Below are 23,415 nucleotides of genomic sequence, written 5' to 3'. Positions count from 1 at the left end.
TATCTATCATTTATGCAGAATTTTTTGGTATTTCCCAACATATTTTGATTGTATTTTCTATTTCATCCTCAATATAAAGTAATAGATTACACTCATCTTTTTTTTTAAAGCTAAAAATTAAGCCAGAATCAGTGATACAAGCCCGTAATCCCAGTGACGTGGGAAGCTGAGGAAAGAGGATAGCAAGTACAAAGCCAGCCTCAGCAATTTAGCTAGGCCTTAAACAATTTAACGAAAACCTGTCTCAAAATAAAAAATAAAAAGGGATACGGATATGGTTCAGTGGCTAAGAGTCCCTGGGTTTAATCCCCAGTACAAACCAACCAACCAATAAACAAACAAACAAACAAAATTTAAAAAGCTAAAAATTGAATATATTACACATATTCACAGTTTGACAATAACCTATTTAACTTTTGTTCACTGCATATTGAAATATGTCCATGTTTTTCTAATTATTATCAGCTTACATCATCAGTAGTACCAAGGCTTTCACTGGGAGTAAGCTCTGAGTTTGAAGCTATCCAAGTACCAGAGTTCACTGACTTTACATTTTCCCCTTCTTTTTCATGGTTTTCAGAAATATGTCTCGATACTATATCCTAAATAAAGAAATAAAATATTTATGAAAAAACATAATGCTTAATTCCAAATTTATCTTACAAATGGAAAAACAAATATAGTACTTCTTATCTCACAGGTTAAATGTAAGAAATAACATTAAAGATGAAACATGGCAAAATTACAAAGACTATCTATAATCCACTTATGCTATACAATAATTTTTAAATAAAATGTCAAGAAAAACAAATCAAAATACATGTAGAATTAGGACATGCTTCAGTCTAAAAAAGTAACCAGACATTATCATGAAGTAAGGTGATAATAGATAGGGTTGGAAAAAGAATGATACCTGCAATGCATATAAAGCCCTCTGCCTTAAGTAGTCTGTATTAAGTAGTTGAAGCTCATGGAAGAGTTCAATAAGAAAATGTGGGCGAGATTCATTTTGAGATATTAAAGTAGCTACTTCAGAATAAATAGTATCCCGCAAAGCTTCAAACATAGAAAAATCACTCCCAGTTTCTGGAAGATACAAAAAATCAGGAAGTTAAAAAGAAAAACAGGAAAGTTAATACTGATAAAATATCTTCATAACAATTCTTTTCATTTATGTCCTTACTTTAAGCTTTAGATTTCTTAAAAATTAGAATATATTTCTGTTGCAGGACATTTCAAGTAGAAAAATAAGATTAAAATTATCAAAAACAATCTGAAAATATAAAAATCAACACTAGACATTAAAGAAATACTGAAATTCATGGATAACATGAATCATTATATAAAACCACATTTATTTCTCAATAAAAAACATTTGGAAAATTTTATATACTTCATGGGGAAAAAAATCAGTAAAAATTTTTCAGCACTGGAATGAAATAAGTTCAAATAATCTGCCTTGTTTTTTGCTAATATGAACTTCATAACAGAAAAGAAAATCCGTTTATTTTTAATGTTGAGAACTGCTAACAAAAGCTACTATTTTTAGGTCTATATGGTTATTAGGTTTACTAATTTTCAAATTTCATCTACAATTCCGAAAAGTGGTATACTGATAAATTACTAAATTTATAACATAACAGATCAATTTTACTACAGTATTTTATTTACATTCTCAGTATTAATTGAAGCAGGCAGTGACCTAACTGAAGTTTTTGGTTTCCCCGAATTTCAGCATCTCTATTATTAAGCTACAATTCTACTATATGTATTTATTGCCAACATGAAATGATAACTCTCAAATGTACACAGTCATACTCTTAATTTTAACAGTTCTTAACTAGGAACTATTCCCACTGAGTTCTCTCTGGAGGGAAAAAAAAAAACAAACAATCTCCAAGTGGTTTTCCTAGCTAGCAAATTCTGTAAACTTTATAGAGCAATAGTAGAACTTCAAGAAGCCAGTCTCAAGTTCTGCAAAAATCAGGAATACCTCAGAGAACCATGCTTTCAAAACGCATGCAAAGAGCATAAATTTAATTGATTTCTGAGAGAGAGAGATAAGGAAATGCAAAAGGAATGTGCTCTAATGGAAGAACTTTCTGCTAATTAAGTAATTGAACAACTTCAGGTCTCAATTTCTGAAAGCATAAAATAATAGTAATACAAAAATGCAATTTTCCTATCTTGCCTCAGATAGTCATGAATATAAAATGAAATGAAATGCTGAAGTTTTCTTAGTAGTTTTAAAATGTTCAAATGTGACATATTATTATAAAAGTGACATTTACTATAAGCAGAAACCAAAACTTCCTTTAATAAACCTCTACTTATAGTAAAATTCCAAATATGATTTGATATACTATCCTGTTCTTTAATCATAGTTGTTTGATCTTGAAAATGTTTCTTTCAAAGGTAGAAGAACAAAGGGTTTGATGACATCTTTAATATCAATATGTGATAAAATTGTCACTCTAAATTTTAAAAATTATGTCTACATAATGCATTATCTTTCCTTCCCTTCTACAGTGATGAAAAGTGTATGCCAATTTCTCCTCCTAGATTATTATTAATTAGCTTTTGCTAGGAAAGTCCCTGATCTTGGTGAAGTTTCTCTATCCTATTTTGATTTTATACTATTTTGAGAGTTCTTTTCTTTGGAATTACCACTGATATTTTTTGTCAGTTCTGGGTCCTTTACAGTTTCCTAAAGGTTCAAAAAGTGTTTCATTTTTCACTCTTGTAGCAGGAGTTGAAGAATATTAACAATGCTAAATCACAAAGAACCATATTTAATCAAAATAGTTTACAGAGCAAGATAGTGTTCTTGAATTTTTCTAATTTCCATCTTGTATTTATCACAGTCTATCATGGTTGTTTTTGTTTGATGGCTTCTTATTTTTCAATAGATATTAACTGGTGATAAAAAAAATAAGCATAATATAAAAATATCTGTTTCAAAAATATTAATGCTTTCAAATATTCAAGAAATATAAAATAAGTAACTTTAAAATATTAAAATCTCAAAAATAGTTTCTATTACCCTTATAAATATGTTGGTTAGGTTTCATACACTAACTGTAAAACAAGAAAAGCAGCCAATTTTACCAATCAAGAATTTAAAATAAAAGACTTCAGAATTTTATGAATACGAACTTTTTCATTTTTATAATATAGTCAAATAACTTTATACACTAAGCTAAATTGTAAAAAAAAATATATCAGAACAACATAACTAAGAATTTTAGGGCCAATGGGAAAAAATTCACAAAAGTGGACACCGAAACTAAGCAGATTGTTACCTGGCGCTTCATTGCATGCATTTCTGTTAGATTGCTGTAGTATTCTCCTAGCATGTGCTGTAGGAAAGGGTAGACATAAGGATGAACATAAAATGTGTATGAGTAGTAAAGACAGGGTCTATAATATGAATAAGTGAATGAAAAAAAAAATTAATCGAAATTTTTAAAAATTTGCCTAAGTGAAATGTTATCACAAGGTATGGTTTATTGTTCTATTTAAAAATAATCTCATTAGGGAAAATCTCAAAAGGTTTACTATAAACTTACATTACTGTGACTGATGATGACTATCCTAATAAACTTTTATCATTCATTTTTATGAAGCATACACATTAAGATGAACCTCCTATATAACTCCTATAAGAGAAAAAAACTGCATAATCCAATACTAGCAGTTATTACACTCTAATAATCACATAATATGGGTAGAATAACAAGTGGTAGTATACAATGTACAAAATATTTTAGAGAATGGTTAAAATGAAAAAAAATCTCTTTGGGGAATGTAAGGGAGTACTAATTTATACTACTCAAAACATTGTTAAATTCACCAAAATTCAAGCATTACGTTTTTTTCAAATGACAATAAGGTCTAAAGTACCACTATGACTATCAATTATTTAAGTAATGCCTTTCAATTTAGTACCCTTCCCAACTTCTACTCACTGTTTACTCTTTAAAGATGTCACTATTTGATAAAGAAAATAAAAGGAGATGAAAATTGTAAAGTTTTGATAAAATTCTGGGTCATGAACAATAGAACTATTATTTTTGCTAATAGGAACCTGAACTTAATGCTTCAAAATTCAGCACTATCATCTCCTAACAATATGAGCTACAGAAAGTCATTTCAAAATACAAGCAAATGTGTGTGTTTTTTTTTTAAACCTGTGTAATAAGTACTCATTATTAAAAGTCTTAGAACTTACAGAAGATGATTAAACTGTTAACTTTTTTTTTTTTTGATACTGGGGAATGAACTCAGGGGCACTTGACCACTGAGCCACATCCCCAGCCCTATTTTGTATTTTATTTAGAGAGAGGGTCTCACTGAGTTGCTTAGTGTCTCACTTTTGCTGAGGCTGGCTTTGAACTCACAATCTTCCAGCCTCAGCTTCTTAAACTGCTGGGATTACAGGCATGCACCACCACCGCACCTGGAAAACTATTAACATTTTGATGCATTTTCTTCCAGTCTTTTTAAATTCATGTTTCTGTTTACATATAGAAGGAATCATACACTGTTCAAACAACACTAAATGTTGATTTTTTTTTTCATTCTGTTTCCTTAAGATAGGTACCAATAAGAACAATTACTGGGTTAAGGATATAACTTTTGAAATCTTCTGCAAAAGTTGTACCAATTTATATTACTAGTTCTTTATAAGTGATAGAAAAGACAGTACCCTGATTCCTCATCAAAAAATGGAAACAAAGCCAACTTAGCATCATAAGTCTCAAATGGTATGTAAAAAATTCTGAAAACAACAAAATAAATCAATTTTGAAAAATTTTAAGAATAAAGCATAATATATATAATTTTACCTAGACCTTATTAACATATTAGTCTATAATTCCTGACTCCCTTTCCATATTTGTTTGAGATGTCTTTATAAATCAGAAAAGTACTAGTACTTATTTAAACTAAGATGGTGGTAAACATATATGACTCCACTGAACCACGTATCTGGTATTATGCTGGAATTTAAGACATAAATTATCCATTGCCAAGGAACTTGGAAAGGTGATAAAGATATTTAAGTAGGTACATATTACATGATACAGGCAACAAAATAGTTTTATATAGGCAACAAAGTAGATTTATACAGGCTCCAATGGAAACAAAAAGGAGAAATGGAAGTTATTCTGGCTTGAATTCAAATATAATTTCAGGGTCCCAAATAAAAATTTTAGGTAGGAGTCTAGCATTAAAAAGGGCTTATAGGGTTAGGGTTGTAGCTCAGCAGTAGAGTGCTCGCCTAACATGTGTGAGGGCCTGGGTTCAATCCTCAGCACCACATAAAAATAAAATAAAGGTATTGTGTCCATCTACTACTAAAAAATAAATATTTTTTTAAAAAGGGCTTATAAAGGGCAAAAAAGGACTTGAGGCAGAAAGTACAACTGGTAAGGTAAGAAACAGTGTTAACAGCCATGAGAAAACTTCAGATCCCTGTCACTAAAAGAATAAAGTTCAAGGTGGTGAGAAATGAGTCTGGAAAGGCAAGATGGAACCAAGTCCCCAATGGACATATATGTTAAATTAAGGCATTCATACTTTATCCAATAAACATGGTAAAGACAAAGTTGTAAGCAGAGGAATAACAGGATTTTGTATTAAGCTTTTTTAAAAAAAAATATTTTATTTTTTAGGTGTAGACGGACACAACACAATGCCTTTATTTTTATGTGGTGCTGAGGATTGAACCTGGGTCCCACCCGTGCTAGGCGAGCACTCTACCACTGAGCCACAATCCCAGCCCTGTATTAAGCTTTCAATTATATAAGATTTTGGAATTTCAAATTGGGAGTTCTATGTTAATGTCAACTATTCATGAAATGCTTAGGAATAAATTTATTAAAATGTGTCAAAAAGTATCATTACACAACACAAAAGCATTTCCAGCTTATATTTCTTAATATCAAGAAATGTGTACCATAATCTCTACTACATAACATCTCATGCATGATAAAAATGCGATAGGGTAATTTTAAAACTTGCTCTAATAAGGCTTTTCAAATCCAAGATGAAGAACTCTTTAAATTAAAGCAAATTTAAGAAGAGAACATACCTGAAGATATTTCTGTAGACCTATTATATTTTATTATTTTTTCCAGCTGTTCATGATTCTTTCTGCAGAATACTTTTGCTTGAACAGGCTCTTCAGTCTGAGCTGAATGTCTGTTCCTACTTTTGCAAGGTTCACATGTGCTAGACATACTGGCACTTTCATATCCTTTAGTTTAAAAAAAAAAAAAAGTTATAGCTGTTACCAATTGCAGCAACTCAGAGTGAAAGAGAAATTGATTTCCATAGTGAAATAGTTCAAGTAACTTAATTTATAGTTTCTATGAAGGCCTGGTATCAATTGAACATAATACACTAAATAATATTATCTTGGAGCTATCTTTGCAGAAACCTTTGGAAGCATAGGGTAATAGTATTACACACTTCACTAGCTTTTGACACTTGCATTAAAGACTTTATCCCATTTCAAAATATAGTACAAGGCAGACCTTATACCACCAAATGCTCTACCGGACTCCAAGTTAACAAGTTTTCAGTATTAGGAAAAACAAGAATCATATTCAATCTATATAAATATCCATAATAAAGTGTACTGGGCATTAGTCAAATGTCTGCCTTTCTTATTTATTATATATTTTATGCAAATGACTTGGTTTAAAAAGACTTACCCCCCACAGGTTATACATATATTCTACTACATTTTCCTTCTATGTATTTTTTCCCCTCCCACATTCATTTTGCTATATGGTACAAGGTAAGAATTCAATTTTTTTGTTGTTGTGGTTTTACATAGGTAATTGATTATACCAACCCTCTCTTCACTGAATTAAAATGTGTATTGGCCAATATATTAAACCCTCATATTTACTAGATTTTATTTATTTATTTATTTTGGTGCTAGGGATTGAACTCAAGGGCACTCTGTCACTGAGTCACATCCCCAGACTCATTTTGCATGAGCCCAAACAGGGCCTCACTGAGTTGCCTACCGCCTCGCCTTTGCTGAGGCTGCCTTACCATGATCTTCACATAAAACACATCAGAAATAAGTGTACTATTGCCACATTATTATATAGAATGACATAATTGAAAGTATTGTTGGTGGTGTCATTTAACAGCATACAATGCTCTGAAGAAAAAACCATTTAAGCACATTATTCTAACAAGAATGTTTTTATAAATGAAAATAAGCTTTTGATTGCTAATACTGAATCACATGAAAAAATGCTAAATAAATTTAAATTACAATGCAGGTTACTTAGCATATATAAAATTATCTCTGGGGGAACCCCAGTATGTACTTTAAAAAAGATATACATACAAGAACCAAGAAAAAAATAAAGAAAGAAAGAAAGAAAAATACATACATATATACAGCCAACCCTCACTCCCAAACAACCAAAAATGTGACATGAAACATACCACAATTAAGATGCTATAAAAACAGAAGAAGAAAAAACTATTGTTTTATATGAGACCCAAATTTAAAACATCAAAGGCTAGATTTCTGAAGTTGAGCTACTAACATGTGATTGAACTGGAGGACAGTTTATAGTAATCCTCCAGGAGCAGCAGAAGAATTTAATGAATGTTAACAGTACAGAATAACACTGGCTAGGTCAGCTAGTGTAACAGCAGCAAGAATAATACATGAGATTCATTACTTTAAGGGTGTGATCTTCTACACCACTTCATTACTCTTTCCTTTATCTCCATTTTTTTCTCAGTATGAGTGGCTCATATAATTAGAAGAAATAGTACTTCTATATGGCCCTCCTTTGAAGGGAAATGGCTTAGCCATGGCCCCTTAAAGACCTTACATGTTTCAAAAGAGGATACCAGATGTAAGGACTAAACACACTGCTGAATCTAATTCATGGCAGAAAATCATGTGACCCTCTTGGAATACAGAGCTTCTATGTGATCATTCCCTACTTGCTGTCTTCTCTCCCTGGGAGGCTATTAGTAGATAGTTTTGCATTGCCACTCAGGTTCTGATGAAACATGAAATCTTTCCACCTCACTCCTGAGGGGACATCTGCAGACTATTAAATGCCTTAACTGCAGTACAGCTCTGATTCTCAGCAATAGGGTGTCCTACCACTGAGGTTACAACTGCCATTTGGCACCTCTTGTTTCAGTTTTCCTCTTTTAAGTGTGAGACAAGGGAGCTGGCATCTCTGACTACTCTTCGTTTCTCAGGCCTTACCTTACCTTTTTTTTTTTTTTTTTTTTGAGATTCGGTCTCACTAAGTTGAACTTGTGATCCTCCTACTTCAGCCTCCTGAGCCACTGAAATTATAGGCGTGCACCACCACAAAAGGCTCCCTTGCCTAATTCTTATTTATTTATCTATTTGTTTATTGGAATGGGGTACTGGGGATTGAACTCAGGGGCACTCAACCACTGAGCCACATCCCCAGCCCTATTTTGTATTTTTATTTAGAGACAGGGTTTCGATGAGCACCTCGCTTTTGCTGAGGCTGGCTTTGAACTCTGGATCCTCCTGCCTCAGACTCCTAAACTGCTGGGATTACAGGCAGGCACTACTGTGCCTGGCTTGCCTAATTCTTTACATCTGTTTAATGTGAGTAATAAGAGAGGGTGGAGGAAAGACATAAAAACATAAATAGAACCCTGAAGTCAGTACATTAACAAGTCTGTTCAATTTTCCAAGAAAAGAAGGAAGAGGCGAAGATATAGATTATGGACCTATTTCCCCTCAAGAATATCAAAACAAGAAACTGGCCTGGTAGAGTGTCACCAAATATCCGATAACTGAAAAACTCAGCAAAGTAGGAAATCACTTTCAGCTCATAAGGTTTAAATCTGAACTGAAGCAGAGAAAATGAATTTTATATAATTTATAAATTCTTGCCTCACAAATAGTTAAAATAATTGCCACCATCTGAATAAGTGAAGATTTAGCATTCCACTCAATGAAATAATATCAATAAGTGCAAAAAATATATATAAACAGTTAAGTCTAGTAAGTTTGGGACAGTAAACTAGCTGTCTCAATTGTCTCAAGATACCAACTTAAGTACCACTGTGCTGGTCTATTTGTAATATGCTTTTTCCTTTCTGAATTCCTGTTAGCATGCTTCATCCCAATTCTATATTCTACATTCTTATTGTTACTCTGATTTGGAAAGTTTCTAAATCTTCTCTCCTCTGACCCCATTACTACTTTTTTTTAAGATGCAAAAAGCATCCTTTTCTTGTAACTACTGTTGGCCATTTCCTTTCCAAACAGAATAAAAACATCAATCAATGACCTATTTCAGCACTTCTCAAGACTTTGTTTTTTAAAAATAATTTTAGTTGTAGATGGACACAATATCTTTATTTTGTTTATTTAGGTTTTTTTTTTTTAATGTGGTACTGAGGATAGAACCCAGTGCCTCACACATGCTAGGCAAGCACTCTACCACTGAACCACAACTCCAGCTCTACTTCTAGACTTTCATGTGTGTATCTTCACACAGAATACATAGAATCTTGGTAAAATGCATAATTTTACAAAATGTATGATTTTTTTAGTATATGAGTGCCCAAAATCTCCATTTTGATTTATGTTCCCAGATGATGCTGATTTGCTTGTCCATATCTCACATTTTGAATAGCAAGTATTTAGCTGACTAATGTGATTCTGCTACATATTAATCTGATTTTGCTACTAGATACTATTTGATTCTGTTATTGAATCTTTTATTTTTGTATGTGAGATTAAAGTAGTACTCTTACTAACAGAGGGTCTTGAATGCCTGTTGAACAAATACAAAAGTTTGTTTTGGCAGGCATTTGTAAACTTAAATATGAAGGAAGAAAGCATAAAGATGACAACGTCAACCCCTGCCTTAAAGTTAAAGATTATGTTATATATATATGGAATTGTAACTTCTCAAAATAAAGCTGTTTACAAAAACTCCAAACACATCAATATTTCTAGGCTTAGGGAGACATGGCCCTAAATTGGCAAGGGTTCTCTAAAACTCTGCTACTCAAGGTATGCTCCACAGATCAATATTGGTAATATCCAAGTCTGTTAGAAAGGCAGACCCCCAGGATCCTTCCAGGCTACATGAACTAGAATTTGCAATTAAAATAGATTCTGAAGGAGTCTTGTGTGAAACATTAAAGCCTAAGAATCAATGCCCAAAATTTAGCAAGGCCCAGAGCATCTTAGTGAGACACTGTCTCAAACAAATAAAAAATAAAAAACAGCTGGGGATGCAGCTCTATGGTAAAGTACCCCTGAGTTTAATCCCTGTTACCAAAAGAAATAAATCATTGCCCCGGCACTCCCGAATCCCCTGGCTGAATGAGAGAAAGCTAGAATAAACCATTTTTATGGGGGCAAGGCATTTGGGGAATAAAGTTATATGACTATTCGAAGGGCCTCTCTCAAAATGCCTTTATCTGGTGGCACCAAAAGTAATCTTGAAGAAAGCACAGTAGTTGTCTGAATGGTTTCAGCACTGATTAATATACAAAATAAATCCACTGCTCTTGAACATTTAATTACTAGAAAATTATTTCAAGAATATGATGTGTACACTAAGAAAAATGCCATCCCTGATCAAATTTGCTTGTTTGACCATTAGATAGATTCTTCAATGAGGGAAGGGGTAGGAGCCAAGGATTTCAAGGATGCATGAATTACTAAGACACCCCCCCCCAAAAAAAAAGTGCAATCATCCTCTTATGTTACATCCATAGGTTTTGCTGGCTTTTTTAAGGGTTCCCATCACCTAAAAATGGTTAAGAAGAATGCTACCAAAGTTAATGAGTATATTTTTTTTTACTACAGGATTTCCCAGGGATTTTAGTATATCTGTATGTTTTAAGAACTTCCAAGAGAGGGAGTCAGCAGTTATACATAATTTTTTTCAAACTTTCCTTATTATAAGCTTAGAATACTTTATTCTGAAGTACCAAATATTATCTCCTTAAACTCAACAACCTCAAAACCATAAACAAAAAGAATCCCTTGCAAATGTGAGGAAGTGTCCCTTAGCTATAATATTCCAGATTTTAGTGAATAAAAACTATTTTTAACCTAGTACTTGACTTCAGAAAATTCTCTAAAAAAATCAAAGAAAACCTATTTTTTTTTTTTTAAAAAAAGGTATAGGTAGTAGCACTATGAAGAAAACTTTAGTATGATACTCAAAAGCAAGATTCAATAAAATATCAGTTTGGTTCTTTTTTTGTTTGTTTGTTCTTGAAGGACTAACAGTGGCTGTTTTAACAGTGGCTTCATTTGTGTGATATTCAAAAATTACAACGTAATTATAAGCCCTCATTTCTTTAAATGAAACCATCAAAAATCTAACAAGTTACAAAAAGTGGAATGCTGGACCAGATGTAACAAAAGACAGAAAAGAGTAAAAACAAAGACATTTTGGGAATTTTTCAGTAACCTAGAAAATTTGGAGAACACCTTTCTGAGTGAGCTCACAGAAACCATATATGCAGAAAACATACTAATGTTTATGAAGCACAAAAAAACAATGTATGATATGTTATAAAATATTTACATTAAACTCTTGGAGAAAAATAATAAAGGTAACTAAAACTGACTGTTAGGTTACCAACACTAATGCCAATCAACATTCAACAAATTTCAATACTTACCAATATTTTTAACTCTGCTTTTCAACTGAGTAGAATTCCTCTTTTTACTCTTCGATTTGGGTGTTTTGTCTTTAGATGCCAGGCTGGCTTGTGCAGATGCTTTTCTTGTCTTAAATGTTTTAGTTACTGTTGTTGGATCTACTGGGTCAGGCATACTGCTAAAGCTTTCTAATGATTCTTCATCAAACTGGCGTCTTCTCCTGCTTGTATCTAAGTGATTTTTGCGGTTACTATTTGTAGTTTTCTCTACAGACACTGCAAATCCAGTCTTGATAAATGGTTTTCCTATTTCTCCTTCTTGGTCATATGACCATGGCGTCCTAATGTTTTCTACCTCCTCTTCAGGCTGTTTCTGATTCCTTACCAATGAAAACAAGTATTTAGAAATCACACTGTAGATTTATTAACCGAAAACTTCAAAAACTAGTTTACTAAGGAGATTTTGGTGAATAAAATCTTCAACAGGCTATAAAATGTTTTCATTAAATGGGCAAATACTATATATTATGGATTACTTGAAACTTTAATTTTGGACTCTTCTCACTAAACCATTTTTACTGGCAAAAACTCAAAATCAAAGATCTAGCATTTATAATAGAAGGAAAGCAAAATTAAGGCAAGATGGGACACAGAAGGAAAAAAAAAGTTCAGGGAACTAAAAAAGAGCTGTAGCAGAGGGTTGGGGAACATACATGGATCTCTTTTTATCTAAAGAATTTCTAACATAACAAACTCTGTTCATTAAGTATAGCCTGCATCTGTTGGTCTAGTATCATTTCCCAAATTTTATTTGCTGAATGCTGGCATCCCGTAATATTTAAAAGAAATTCACTATTCATCTAAGTTGGGGGAAAAAGGCAAAACAAATTTAATATAGGTATGTAGAATTTCTTAGAAGTTTTAATATGTCAGTGTGCTTTATAAATGTCTTAAGAGTAATAGTGAGCAATAATTCTACAACTTTTTATCATAGAACTTGCATGGACAACAGCGTTCCAAAGAACAGTTTGGGAGACACTGTCCACAGGGTAATACGTCTAATATGTTTACTAACCTAGCAACTTTACAGGAAAAGTTCTCTGACCTTAGCTCAAAACTAAAAATTTTATCTGACTTGTTATCTCTATAGTTATTCAGGGAACCTATGATAGTTGAGATTTTAAGAGATAAGTTCTATCTATTTTAGATGGTAAAAATATCTAAAATAAGATATCCAAATCTGCCCTAAAAATATAAATACTTAATGCAAAACTAAAATAATTTTAGAAATTATTATCAACTTTAGAAAACATTGATAATAATGAAGTAGGGAAATGCATTAGAATGAAGTCCCATTCACTGCGATGAAGATTCATGGCAACAGTGCATTAAACACCATATTCATTTTTTTTAAGTTGTAGTTGGACACAATACCTTTATTTTATTCATTTATTTATTTTTTGTTTGTTATGTGATGCTGAGGATCGAACCTAGTGTCTCGCACGTGCTAGGCGAGCGCCTACCGCTGAGCCACAACCCCAGCCTCCCCGCATATTCAGTTTTGATGAAAAAAAAAAAATTGTTTCATAGAACAACATCAAAGTTAATAGGAAAAAAGAGTCCACAAAGTCCAAGAGATTAATTGTAGGGTTCCTAGAGGTGATTACAAAGTCGGGATTCTAATTTTTTTGGTTAATCAAGTTAAAATAAAATCCCTAAAAGTTCATAACAATTAGTATCAAATGCTAAATTAAAAGGCTGAGACATGTCCAAAAATATAGCTAAAAGTAAATGGAATGTGAATTTGGGGGGAACAGGAATACTAGAAATTGAATTCAGGGGCACTTTACAATTGAGCTACATCCCTAGCCCTTTTCCTAAATTTTTTATTTCAGGACAATCTCACTAAACAGGTAAGGCTGCCCTCCAACTTGTAAACCTCCTGTCCCTGCCTCTAGAATCACTGGGATTACAGGAGTGCATCATACCTTGCCCAGCTACACCACTGCAACTGGCAATGTGAATTTTTTTAAAGGACTTGGACAGCAAATCTTAAGAGATGTTTCTGACAGAATATAAAGTTTTTCCTGAAACTAATAATAAAAACACTGTAAGATTTTCACCAGCTGATTATGAAAATAAATTTGGGGGATCAATATTATTGTTAAAATATTATTTATGTAGCTATAAAAATGCCTAAAGAAAATGACTATCTTGAGCCAATCTAACTAATCTCTCACACTATGTGTGTCAGAAATTGTACATGGGAAAAGTATCACATTAAAAAATAAATATGAGAAAGAGAAAATGAAATCCTAACTAGTGACTGATTCTATTAGTAGTCAATATTATGTCTGAATGATCTTTAGAAACTGATTCTAATCAAAGGCTATGAGTCAAATAAATGGACCATCACTTAACAAATATCTTCCAGTAGTTAACATTACTTTCTAGTCCTAAGTCAATGAACAGTGAACTTTTTTAACATTACAGACAAACAAATCAAGGACAAAACACTATATGGGTCAAGTTATATCCTTCCAAATTAAATCTCACAGAATATCCTGGACCAAAATTCTGAACTACTCTTAGACCAGGGTTACCAGCAGATATAATATGCCTAAGAGATATCTAGTAAGGTATAAAAGTTTCATATTTCCAATACTATCAAGCCAAACCATCACAAACATCCTCCTTCATTGTGTTTTCAAATTACACATAACTACATAATTACAAAAGTGAATGCTTCAGCAAATAACAAGTCATGTTCACAATCAAGTACCTCTGCTTTTCTGCTCCAATAGAGGAACTGCTTTCAAAAGGTTTTGGGAAAGCCATATATTCTGTTTTCCCTGAAGAATTCTGGGCTAAAGGCTGCTGCTGTTCAGTGGATGTAGAAATATTCTGAGAAAAATCTCCAAAATTAGAAGGAAATAAAGGGCTGAAATTCATACCTAATAAATAAAAGCAATGGGTAAAAGAACAATAAAGAAATATCTTTAGCTTTAAATGAAATTAAAGACAGCTTTTAATTAAAGTGCTACTCAAACCCACTCAAACAGAAAATTATTCATTTAATAAATTAATGTTTATTTATTCAATCACTATTTATACTCAGCCATTGGCATACAAAGATGATTAATAATCCTTACTCCTTAAAGGACTAAAGTTATAAATATTAGTAAATGATATTTATCAAATTATTACAGGATACCAGACTTAACTATAGGCACTTTACATATTATTTCATTTACTGTCCAAAATAACACTATAAAATTGATACTATACTCATTTTACCATGAGAAAAAAAGGCATAGAGATCAAACGTCTAATAAGAAGAGCTGGTTAGATCTCAGGTATGCAAGAATCTAAAGTTTATATTTTTTTCCACCCTAATCAGGCAAGCAAAATATCATTACATACTTACCACTTACCAAACAGTGCTTCCAGGTCCCTGCATAGGGCTATTTAATAACCTGGAGAGGAGGGCTTCACAAAACTGAACCCGTTTATACAGAATGAACAATTATTGTACATGGTGTTGGCATAGGTATAAAGAGTATTACAGTGAAAAGGAATAGAATGGGTAACTTCTCATTTATCACTTAAAAGTCTACTCAATGTTTGCTGTCAATACAATCTAGAACTAAAAAAGCTTGTTCAATTTTTTAATGCCACCATCTTGAAAATCCTGTTAAGAATATATACTGTGGTACATGAATATTTATGTTCACAAAGCTCTCCCAACTTTCTTCCTCCTCCTACATTCACTTGTAAACAACAACTCTCCTTTATGATTCATTTCATTTAACTGGTCACTTAACTTATTCATTGTATTTCTAAAATGTCTTTTCAATTACTCATTTTTCTTTACCACTACTAGCAATGCCTTAGATCAGGTTGTCATTCTTTCCCTAATATTACTGCTAAAGTCTTTTATTTACAAGCTCCTCCTTCCTTTTCAATCCTCCCACACTATCACCAGTATAATATTTCTAAAATATAAATCTCACATCTGCTCAGAGTCCTTCAATGGCCTCCTCTTCTCTGCAGTGTAGTCGAAGTGTTTTTTGCCAATTACAAAAGGCTTCTGTCCTACCTACTAGTCACACTTAACAACCTCTAAATTTCCTAAGTGATATGTTATTTCATTGCTTTGTTACTTAAGTGGCTCCATTGATTAGAAAGTCCTTTCCTTTCTAATCTCTCTGGTTATAAATTTTATTCAAAAACTAATTTGCCCAAGCATTCGCACAATAGCTACATCACTCATGGCACTGTATTATAAGCATTTGTTAACATTCTTCCTCAATAGATTCTTAATTCCTAAAAGGATTTATCTCAGTCCTTTGACTCCCAATAACTGAATGAAAGCCTAAGAGAAATGCACTTACCAACAAGATATGGTGCTTCTATAGAAGTATACTATGTTAATCATCTTTACTCTCCTAATGCTTTACATAGTGCTTGCTATAGAACAGCCACTAAATAGATTCTCTCTTTTCTAAATAGCTAAAGCAATCATTCATAAGTAATTTACTTAATTTTGTTAGCAACTATATTATTAAGCTTTAGTTTTCATTATAAGAAACAAAGTAGAAAAAAGTTTCTAACTTGCCTTGCAAACATTTCCTACCATTTCAAAATAGAATGTTAAAAATCTACGCAATATCACAATACCAGACCTTAAACTATACTACAGAGCCATAGTAACAAAAACAGCATGATACTAGCACTAAGAGATATACATATACCAATGGTACAGAGTAGAAGACACAGAGACAAACCCACATAAACACAGTTATTGCATCCTGGACCATGGCACCAAAAACATTAATTGGAGAAAAGATAGCCTCTTCAGAAAATGGTGCTGGGAAAACTGGAAATCCATATGTAACAAAATGAAATTAAACCCCTATCTCTCACTCTACACAAAACTTAAAGTGGATCAAAGACAGAGGCATTAGAACAGAGACCCTATACCTAACAGAAGAAAAAACAGGCCCAAATTCTGTACCATTTTGGCTTAGAAACTGATTTCCTTAACAAGAGTTCTAAAGTGCAAGAAGTAAAATCAAAAATCAATAAATAGGATAGATTCAAACTAAAAAGCTTCTTCTCAGCAAAGGAAAGAATCATAAAGAGAGAGCCTACAGAATGGGAGAAAATCTTTACCACACACACCTCAGATAGAGCATTAACCTTCAGGGTATATAAAGAACGCAAAAATCTCAATACCAAAACCACAAATAACCTAATCAATAAATGGGCTAAGGAACTGAAGAGACACTTCGCAGAAGAAGAAATACAATCAAACAACAAATATATGAAAAAATGTTCAGCATCTCTAGCAATCAGAGAAATGCAAATCAAAACTACTCTAAGATTTCATCCCACTCTAGTCAGAATGGCAATTATCAAGAATATAAACAAGGGGTTGAAGTTGTGGATCAGTGGTAGATCACTTGCCTAGCACATGTGAGGCACTGTATTCGATCCTCAGCACCACATTAAAAATAAAATACAGGTATTGTGTTCACATACAACTAAAAATATATTTTTAAAAAAAGAATACAAACAATAATAAGTGTTGGCAAGGATGTAGGGGAAAAGGTACACTCATTCATCACCGGTGGGACTGCAAATTGGTGCACCTACTCTGGAAAGCAGTATGGAGATTCCTCAGAAAACTTGGAATGGAACCACCATTTGACCCAGCTATCTCATTCCTCGGTTTGTACTCAAATGACTTAAAATCAGCATATTACAGACACACAGCCACATCAATGTTTATAGCAGCTCAATCCACAAGCATGCAAGCAACCTAGATGCCCTTCAAGAAAATGGATAAATAAAATGTAGTATATATATACCTTAAAGAAGAATGACTTTATGGCATTTGCAGGTGAATGGATGGAGCTGGAGAATATCATGCTAAGCAAAACAAGCCAATCCCAAGAAACCAAAGGCTGGATATTTTCTCTGATATGTGGATGCTAATTCATAATAAGAGGGGGCTAACAAAAAATAGAGGTACTTTGGATTAGGTAGAGGGGAGTGAAGGGAGGGGAGGAGGTATGGGGCTAGAAAAGACAGTAGAACGAATCAGATAGCATTACCCTATGTATATGACTGGTGTGATTCTACAACACGTATAACCAGAAGAATGAGAAGTCATACTTCATTTATGTATGATGTATCAAAATACATTCTACTGTCATGTATAACTAATTAGAACGAATTTTTAAAAATCCATGCAACAAATTATAATATCAAAAAAATTTTTTTCTTTCAATTTCAGTCACCTACCTGGTGCAAATGATGAAAAATTAGTAAATCCAGGCAGATTAAATAGATTTACAGGTTGTGTTGGAAAGCTGAAAGGACAAAATAAACTGGGAGATGAAGGGTGTGATGCACTACTTCCTCTTTCCTTGCTTCCAGATTTTTCTGGATGCTGATTTTGTTGGCGCATAAGTTCATTCAGCATTTGTTTCAACCTACAAAAATTTAAGAAGTCAGTAATTTTAAAACGAGTTATATTATAATCTATAAAGTATATTCAGGAAGATTATATGTAAGAAATAATTCAACAGCATGCAGGACTGTTCTGGTCCTACAACAAATAAATGCTTGTTTTGCTAGCCTTTGGAACAAGAACTGAAGGCAGTGTCTCCTGTCAGACAGCAGGTACAAGTAAATTTTTTTGTTTATAGCTTCATTACTGGCATAACTTACACACTACAATTCACCCAATGTTAAGTATACAATTCAATAATTCAGAATTTTACAAACAAAAGTCCACAATATCAATATGGAACAATAGATGCATCACTGCTTATCCATTTCTCAGGTGGTTGAGAATGTGTTAATATATATTTGGTTCATACCCTTTCTTCCTAGCAGATAACTATAACACTCTCACTCAATTTTGGCACTCAAAAGTGTCCAAATTTTTAAGTAATCAATTACCTCTGAACATTATTCTGTTGCCATGTTAGCTGTGTGTAGCACTGGTTCAACTGGTGCATTATGAGGTGTACCTGAGGAGATGCAACATTGCTTGGCATAACACTGTAAGGACCTGTGAGAAGAGTTTGCAGCAGACAAGACAGAGTCTATTGAAAAAAAAATTTGGTAACAGTTACTGATGAGTTGAGGAAAATTTGTATTACTTCGAAAATAATACAAATAAGATACTTATTTTTGTAGTAAATTTTACCTGCTGGTCTTGCATCAAAGTCTGACAAATATTGACACTGAAGTCAAGTTGTTTCTTAAGCTGGTTAATTTGTTCTTGCCATTGTTCTTTCTCTTCTACATAAGAGAGCTCTGATACCCACCGAAGGTTTTCTTGCCGTTGCATGCTGATATTCTGTTGTTGTCTTGTCTTGGCTAATGGGCGATAATTTCCATCTGCCGAAAAAGGGCGATTGTTCTTCCACCTAACATAGAATTTAAAGCCTTAAGTTATCACATATAATAATTCGGTTTTTAAAATACAGCCATAAACCTGATATCCTAGTCTCTAAGCAAGTATTCTTGTGAAGTTCAAAGGACTTATAAAATACAAAAAATAGAGGGGAAAACCTGCAATTTTCTAGTTTTAAACCATTTTTAAAAACTGCTTCCCTGTCCTTTTTCCTTTATGTCTTTACACAGAAGAGCCAGTTTATTTCTGTATTCTTCTGTCAAATGAAAACACTGATTATACTACAATCTTCCATTCCTCATGCTTTAAGTTTAATCACACAACATTCCATTAAGTGGAACTATTCTATCTAACCATCTTTTATTCATGAAAAAAATGTTTTCACTGCTATAAATCAAAATGCAGTTAATATTTAAAAAAAAATTTCTTTGAGATGGAGTCTTGAGCCCAGGTTGGTCCTGAACTGGGCTCAAGTGATCCTCTCTCCTTAGGCTCCTGAATAGTTAAAGATTACAGACAGTGTGCCCCCAAGTCCACAATGCAATTAATATCTTTGTTGACACATCTTTTCACTATCCACCACTTTTCATTTTTGCTTAATTCCCCCAAACAGTAGCAAAAATGAAAACTTATGTATGAATCTTGACACAGTCTAGCTGGGACCAGCAAAACCTGTGATATATTAATAAAAGCAGTCTTTGTCCCTGGTTTTTAGCATAACACTCTAAAAACCCTTGACATTTCCTGAGTGGTAGAATGTCTTTTGTTATTCATAATAAGCCCACTGCAACCATACCTGAGTTTATACTAATGAAGTAACTATTGGAAGGCCCTATATATCTTCATGATGGAGAAGGGAGTGGTCACTAGAAAAACCAACACTGAAAATTATAACCATTTAGAGGGTTATAATTTTCAGACTCATCCCCTGACCTCCAGAGGAGACAAAGAAGTCAGAGCTTGCGTTTAATCAACAATGGTTTGATTGATCATACCTATGCAATGAAATGCCCATAAAACCCCTGAACAATGTAGTTCAGAAAGCTTCTAGGTTGGTGAGCACATCAAGGTGTAGGAAAGTGGTATAGCAAGAGGACACAGAAGATCTGCACACCTCCTCACCCCACACACCGCTTTATGCATTTCTTTCACTTGATGGTACTTGAATCGTACTTACAATTGGTAAATATAAGTAAGTGTTTTCCTGCGTTCTGTGAGTTGTTCTTACAAATTATCTACTGAAAGAAGGGTTGTGGGAACTCTCAAATTTGTAGCCACATTGGACAGAAGTACAATTATCCTAGGGACCAAGCATTTACATCTGAAATGAGGATACTCTTATGGAAATGAGCTCCTTTACTTATGGAGTCTATACTAACTCTTGTATAGAGTGCTATAAATGTGCTATAAATGAATTTTAAGATACTGAGCTAGTTTGGAGAATTGTAGAATTCCGTTGTGTCAAAAGACCCGAGATATTTAAAATCAAGCAAAAAACTAAAACAAACAAACAAACCTATTTTTAGATTCCTTTGCATTATAGGAATTGTGATTCACACTATTAGGAGGATACATAGAAAAATTATCATTAGAACTGGCATCTTGCTCTTCTTCCTCTTCTTCATCTGTCCCAACAATTCCTTCAGAAAGGTAACCATCTTCATCTCCTTCTTCATCTAAGGCACACTGAGTAGAGCCTCCCCAAGTTGCCATTGTTCTAGTGATTAAGAGACATAAAACAGTTACCATTCTGAAAGTAAGCTAAATACTTTATGCACCAGACTTAATATCAAGCATACATATATATTAACACACACACATTTAATCGTAACTCTATAAGATAAATGGTACTCTCCTAATTACTGCTATACAGATTAGTTTGCTTTCCATCAAACAATTCTTTAATTGAATTGAAATAGTAATTAATTACAACCCCAGGAACTTTTTTTTTGCAGTACTGGGGATTAAACCCCGAGGCACTCTACCACTGAGCTATAATCCTAACCCTTTTTATTTTTTGAGAAAAGATCATGCTAAATTGCTAAAACCAGCCCTAGCACTTGTAATTCTCCTGCTTCAGCCTCCAGAGTATATGGGATTACTGGCATGCACCACTGCACCTGGCCCTTAGGACTTTTTTCCTTAACTAAACCTCCCTCAACTTTTCCTTGACTGACAATTCTCTACTTCAGTGCTATTCAAAAGAATTTTCTGTGTGCTGGGGATACAGCTCAGTTGGTAGAATGCTTGCCTCCCATGCAGAAGGCCCTGGGTTTAATCCCAGAACCACAAAAACAAATAAACAAACAAACAATCAAAACAACTTTTTGCAATAGTGATAATGATTGATATCTGTGCTGCAATACACAGTGGATGCTAGGTACATATAGCTACTGGGCACTTAAAATGTGGTTGATAGGAAACAAAAATTTTCACTTCATTTTAATTTAAAGAGCCACCAATATCTATGGGCTGCTGTTTTAGGATGTACAACTTTAGTCCAGGAATGTAGCACAGTAGTAAAGCTTGTGCTCTGCAGGCATAGGGCCTTGGATTTAACACCCAGCACCACCACAACAACAACAAAAAAACAACATACAACTCTAGACCAATGGTTCTGCTCATAAAAACTATCTGAAGAAAGCTGTAAAAGAACAAATGTGTAATAACCAGAAAAGAATACTGATAAAATAGTTTGATCAATAAAACTCCCAAAATAGGATAAGTTCTAAGAGGAAGACAGTACAATGTGGTAGAAATGTTTTCTAAGGATAGGAAAATGTAAAGCTGCAAAAAATCTGGATTTCTAAACTTAAGATATAAATATTACTATATAGCAACTTATAGATAACCAACTCTTTGTGAAATATTCTAAATATGGAAATGTTGAACTTAAATCCTAAAATCTAAAATGTTTTGTATAATAAAATGTTTTAAAATCCTCAAGATTCTTACAAATAGCAGATGTTCAATTTAAGTAAAAAACTGATTTTTTCCCCTGGTCTATTAGAAAAACAAGACATCAAGCATTTTCTTTTTATAGGCTTAAAACTTTAAGAAAATAAGACTTATAGACATTAGAAAATCTGTTATCACCATTTATCACATGCCATAATAATTTGAGAAAGCTGATTTTAAAAGAGCAAATGGCTGGATTCAGTCAAATTGAGTCACAAAGGTGATACCTAAAACACTAGCCTCAATGAAACAGCAGATTTATGCTGTCGTATCAAGAGGGAAAAACAAACTGCTTTGCCTAAAGTTTGACATTATTTAAAAAGTGATTTAAACTACTCTCTTACTTTTCTGTTCTACTTTGTTGAGGAGTACACAGGTTCTCAGATCCATCACTTCTCAATGACATGGCCACTGGAGATGTAGTTTCAGCTAGACCTTGCCTCCTCTGATGTTCAGCCATTAGAGCTTCAAGCTGCTTTCTTCTCTGTCGAAGCTCTTCCCTTAATATTTCATGTCTTCGCATGTCTGACCACAACTATTATTTTAAAAATCAGAGTTAAGTAAATATTTGGATTTGCTGTAGCCTTAAAGAATATTGTTGGTACTACAGAACTTTCTATTTTCACTCTATCCTTTTGATGATAAGATTTCTTTGAAGGTTAAAATAATATTTTAGTGATGATTAAGAAAATACTAGGTAATCTTTAATTGTTAATGAAAATAAGCAGCACTCAAACTTCAGGAATTATTTGAGAAAAGACACAATATTACCTACAAATTGTGTGTGTGTGTGTGTGTGTGTGTGTGTGTGTATGTATATATATATATATATATATATATATATTGCTAAGTGATTAAGTCTAATTGAAACAATTAGTGTCTGCTGTAACTACACTCTTATGTGTAATTCTGCTAAGTATTTGCTAATAAAGAGCATGATTATTTTGAAACAATGCCAGCATAATTATTTTTTGTAAAAAAATGTTTTACTCCAGGGCTGGGGTTGTAGCTCAGTGGTAGAGGGCTTGCCTAGCATGTGTGAGGCACTGGGTTCAATTCTCAACACTGCATATAATAAAATAAAGAGGGGCTGGGGTTGTGGCTCAGCAGTAGAATGCTCACCTAGCACATGCAATGCCCTAGGTTCGATCCTCAGTACCACATAAAAATAAATGAAATAAAGGTACTGTATTCAACTACAACTAAAAATAAATAAATAATAAATAGATAAAAGTCCATTGATTAAAAAAATAAATAAAAAATAAAAGAGGTTTATTCCAAGTAGAAGACACAAAACACAAAACATGTTTCAAGTAGAATACTGCCAGCATGTGTAAAGCCTTACATTCAATCCA

The 23,415-nt window shown here is 33.1% G+C and overlaps 1 protein-coding gene across 10 annotated transcripts in view; it reads right to left on the bottom strand.

Moving 5' to 3' along the window:
• The window catches only part of Pcm1 (pericentriolar material 1), a 95,218-nt gene that overhangs the window by 24,421 nt on the left and 47,382 nt on the right, over window positions 1-23,415 (bottom strand). For 7 of the 10 annotated variants that reach the window (XM_026389421.2, XM_026389427.2, XM_026389428.2 and 4 more), the window contains 11 exons: window positions 22,405-22,595; window positions 20,619-20,819; window positions 18,893-19,115; window positions 18,643-18,788; window positions 17,980-18,170; window positions 14,453-14,624; window positions 11,692-12,050; window positions 6,095-6,259; window positions 3,303-3,359; window positions 914-1,086; window positions 471-602 (listed from right to left, as the gene is read on the bottom strand). In XM_026389421.2, the coding sequence (XP_026245206.2) occupies window positions 471-602; window positions 914-1,086; window positions 3,303-3,359; window positions 6,095-6,259; window positions 11,692-12,050; window positions 14,453-14,624; window positions 17,980-18,170; window positions 18,643-18,788; window positions 18,893-19,115; window positions 20,619-20,819; window positions 22,405-22,595 (2,010 nt within the window). The remainder of the gene's footprint in view (window positions 1-470; window positions 603-913; window positions 1,087-3,302; window positions 3,360-6,094; window positions 6,260-11,691; window positions 12,051-14,452; window positions 14,625-17,979; window positions 18,171-18,642; window positions 18,789-18,892; window positions 19,116-20,618; window positions 20,820-22,404; window positions 22,596-23,415) is intronic. The other 3 variants (XM_026389426.2, XM_026389431.2, XM_026389430.2) reach the window with 1 other exon arrangement.

This window comes from Urocitellus parryii, chromosome 14 (assembly GCF_045843805.1).
Source record: "Urocitellus parryii isolate mUroPar1 chromosome 14, mUroPar1.hap1, whole genome shotgun sequence".
NCBI classification, from domain to species: Eukaryota; Metazoa; Chordata; class Mammalia; order Rodentia; family Sciuridae; genus Urocitellus; species Urocitellus parryii.
This window is presented reverse-complemented; position numbering and strand designations above follow the sequence as displayed.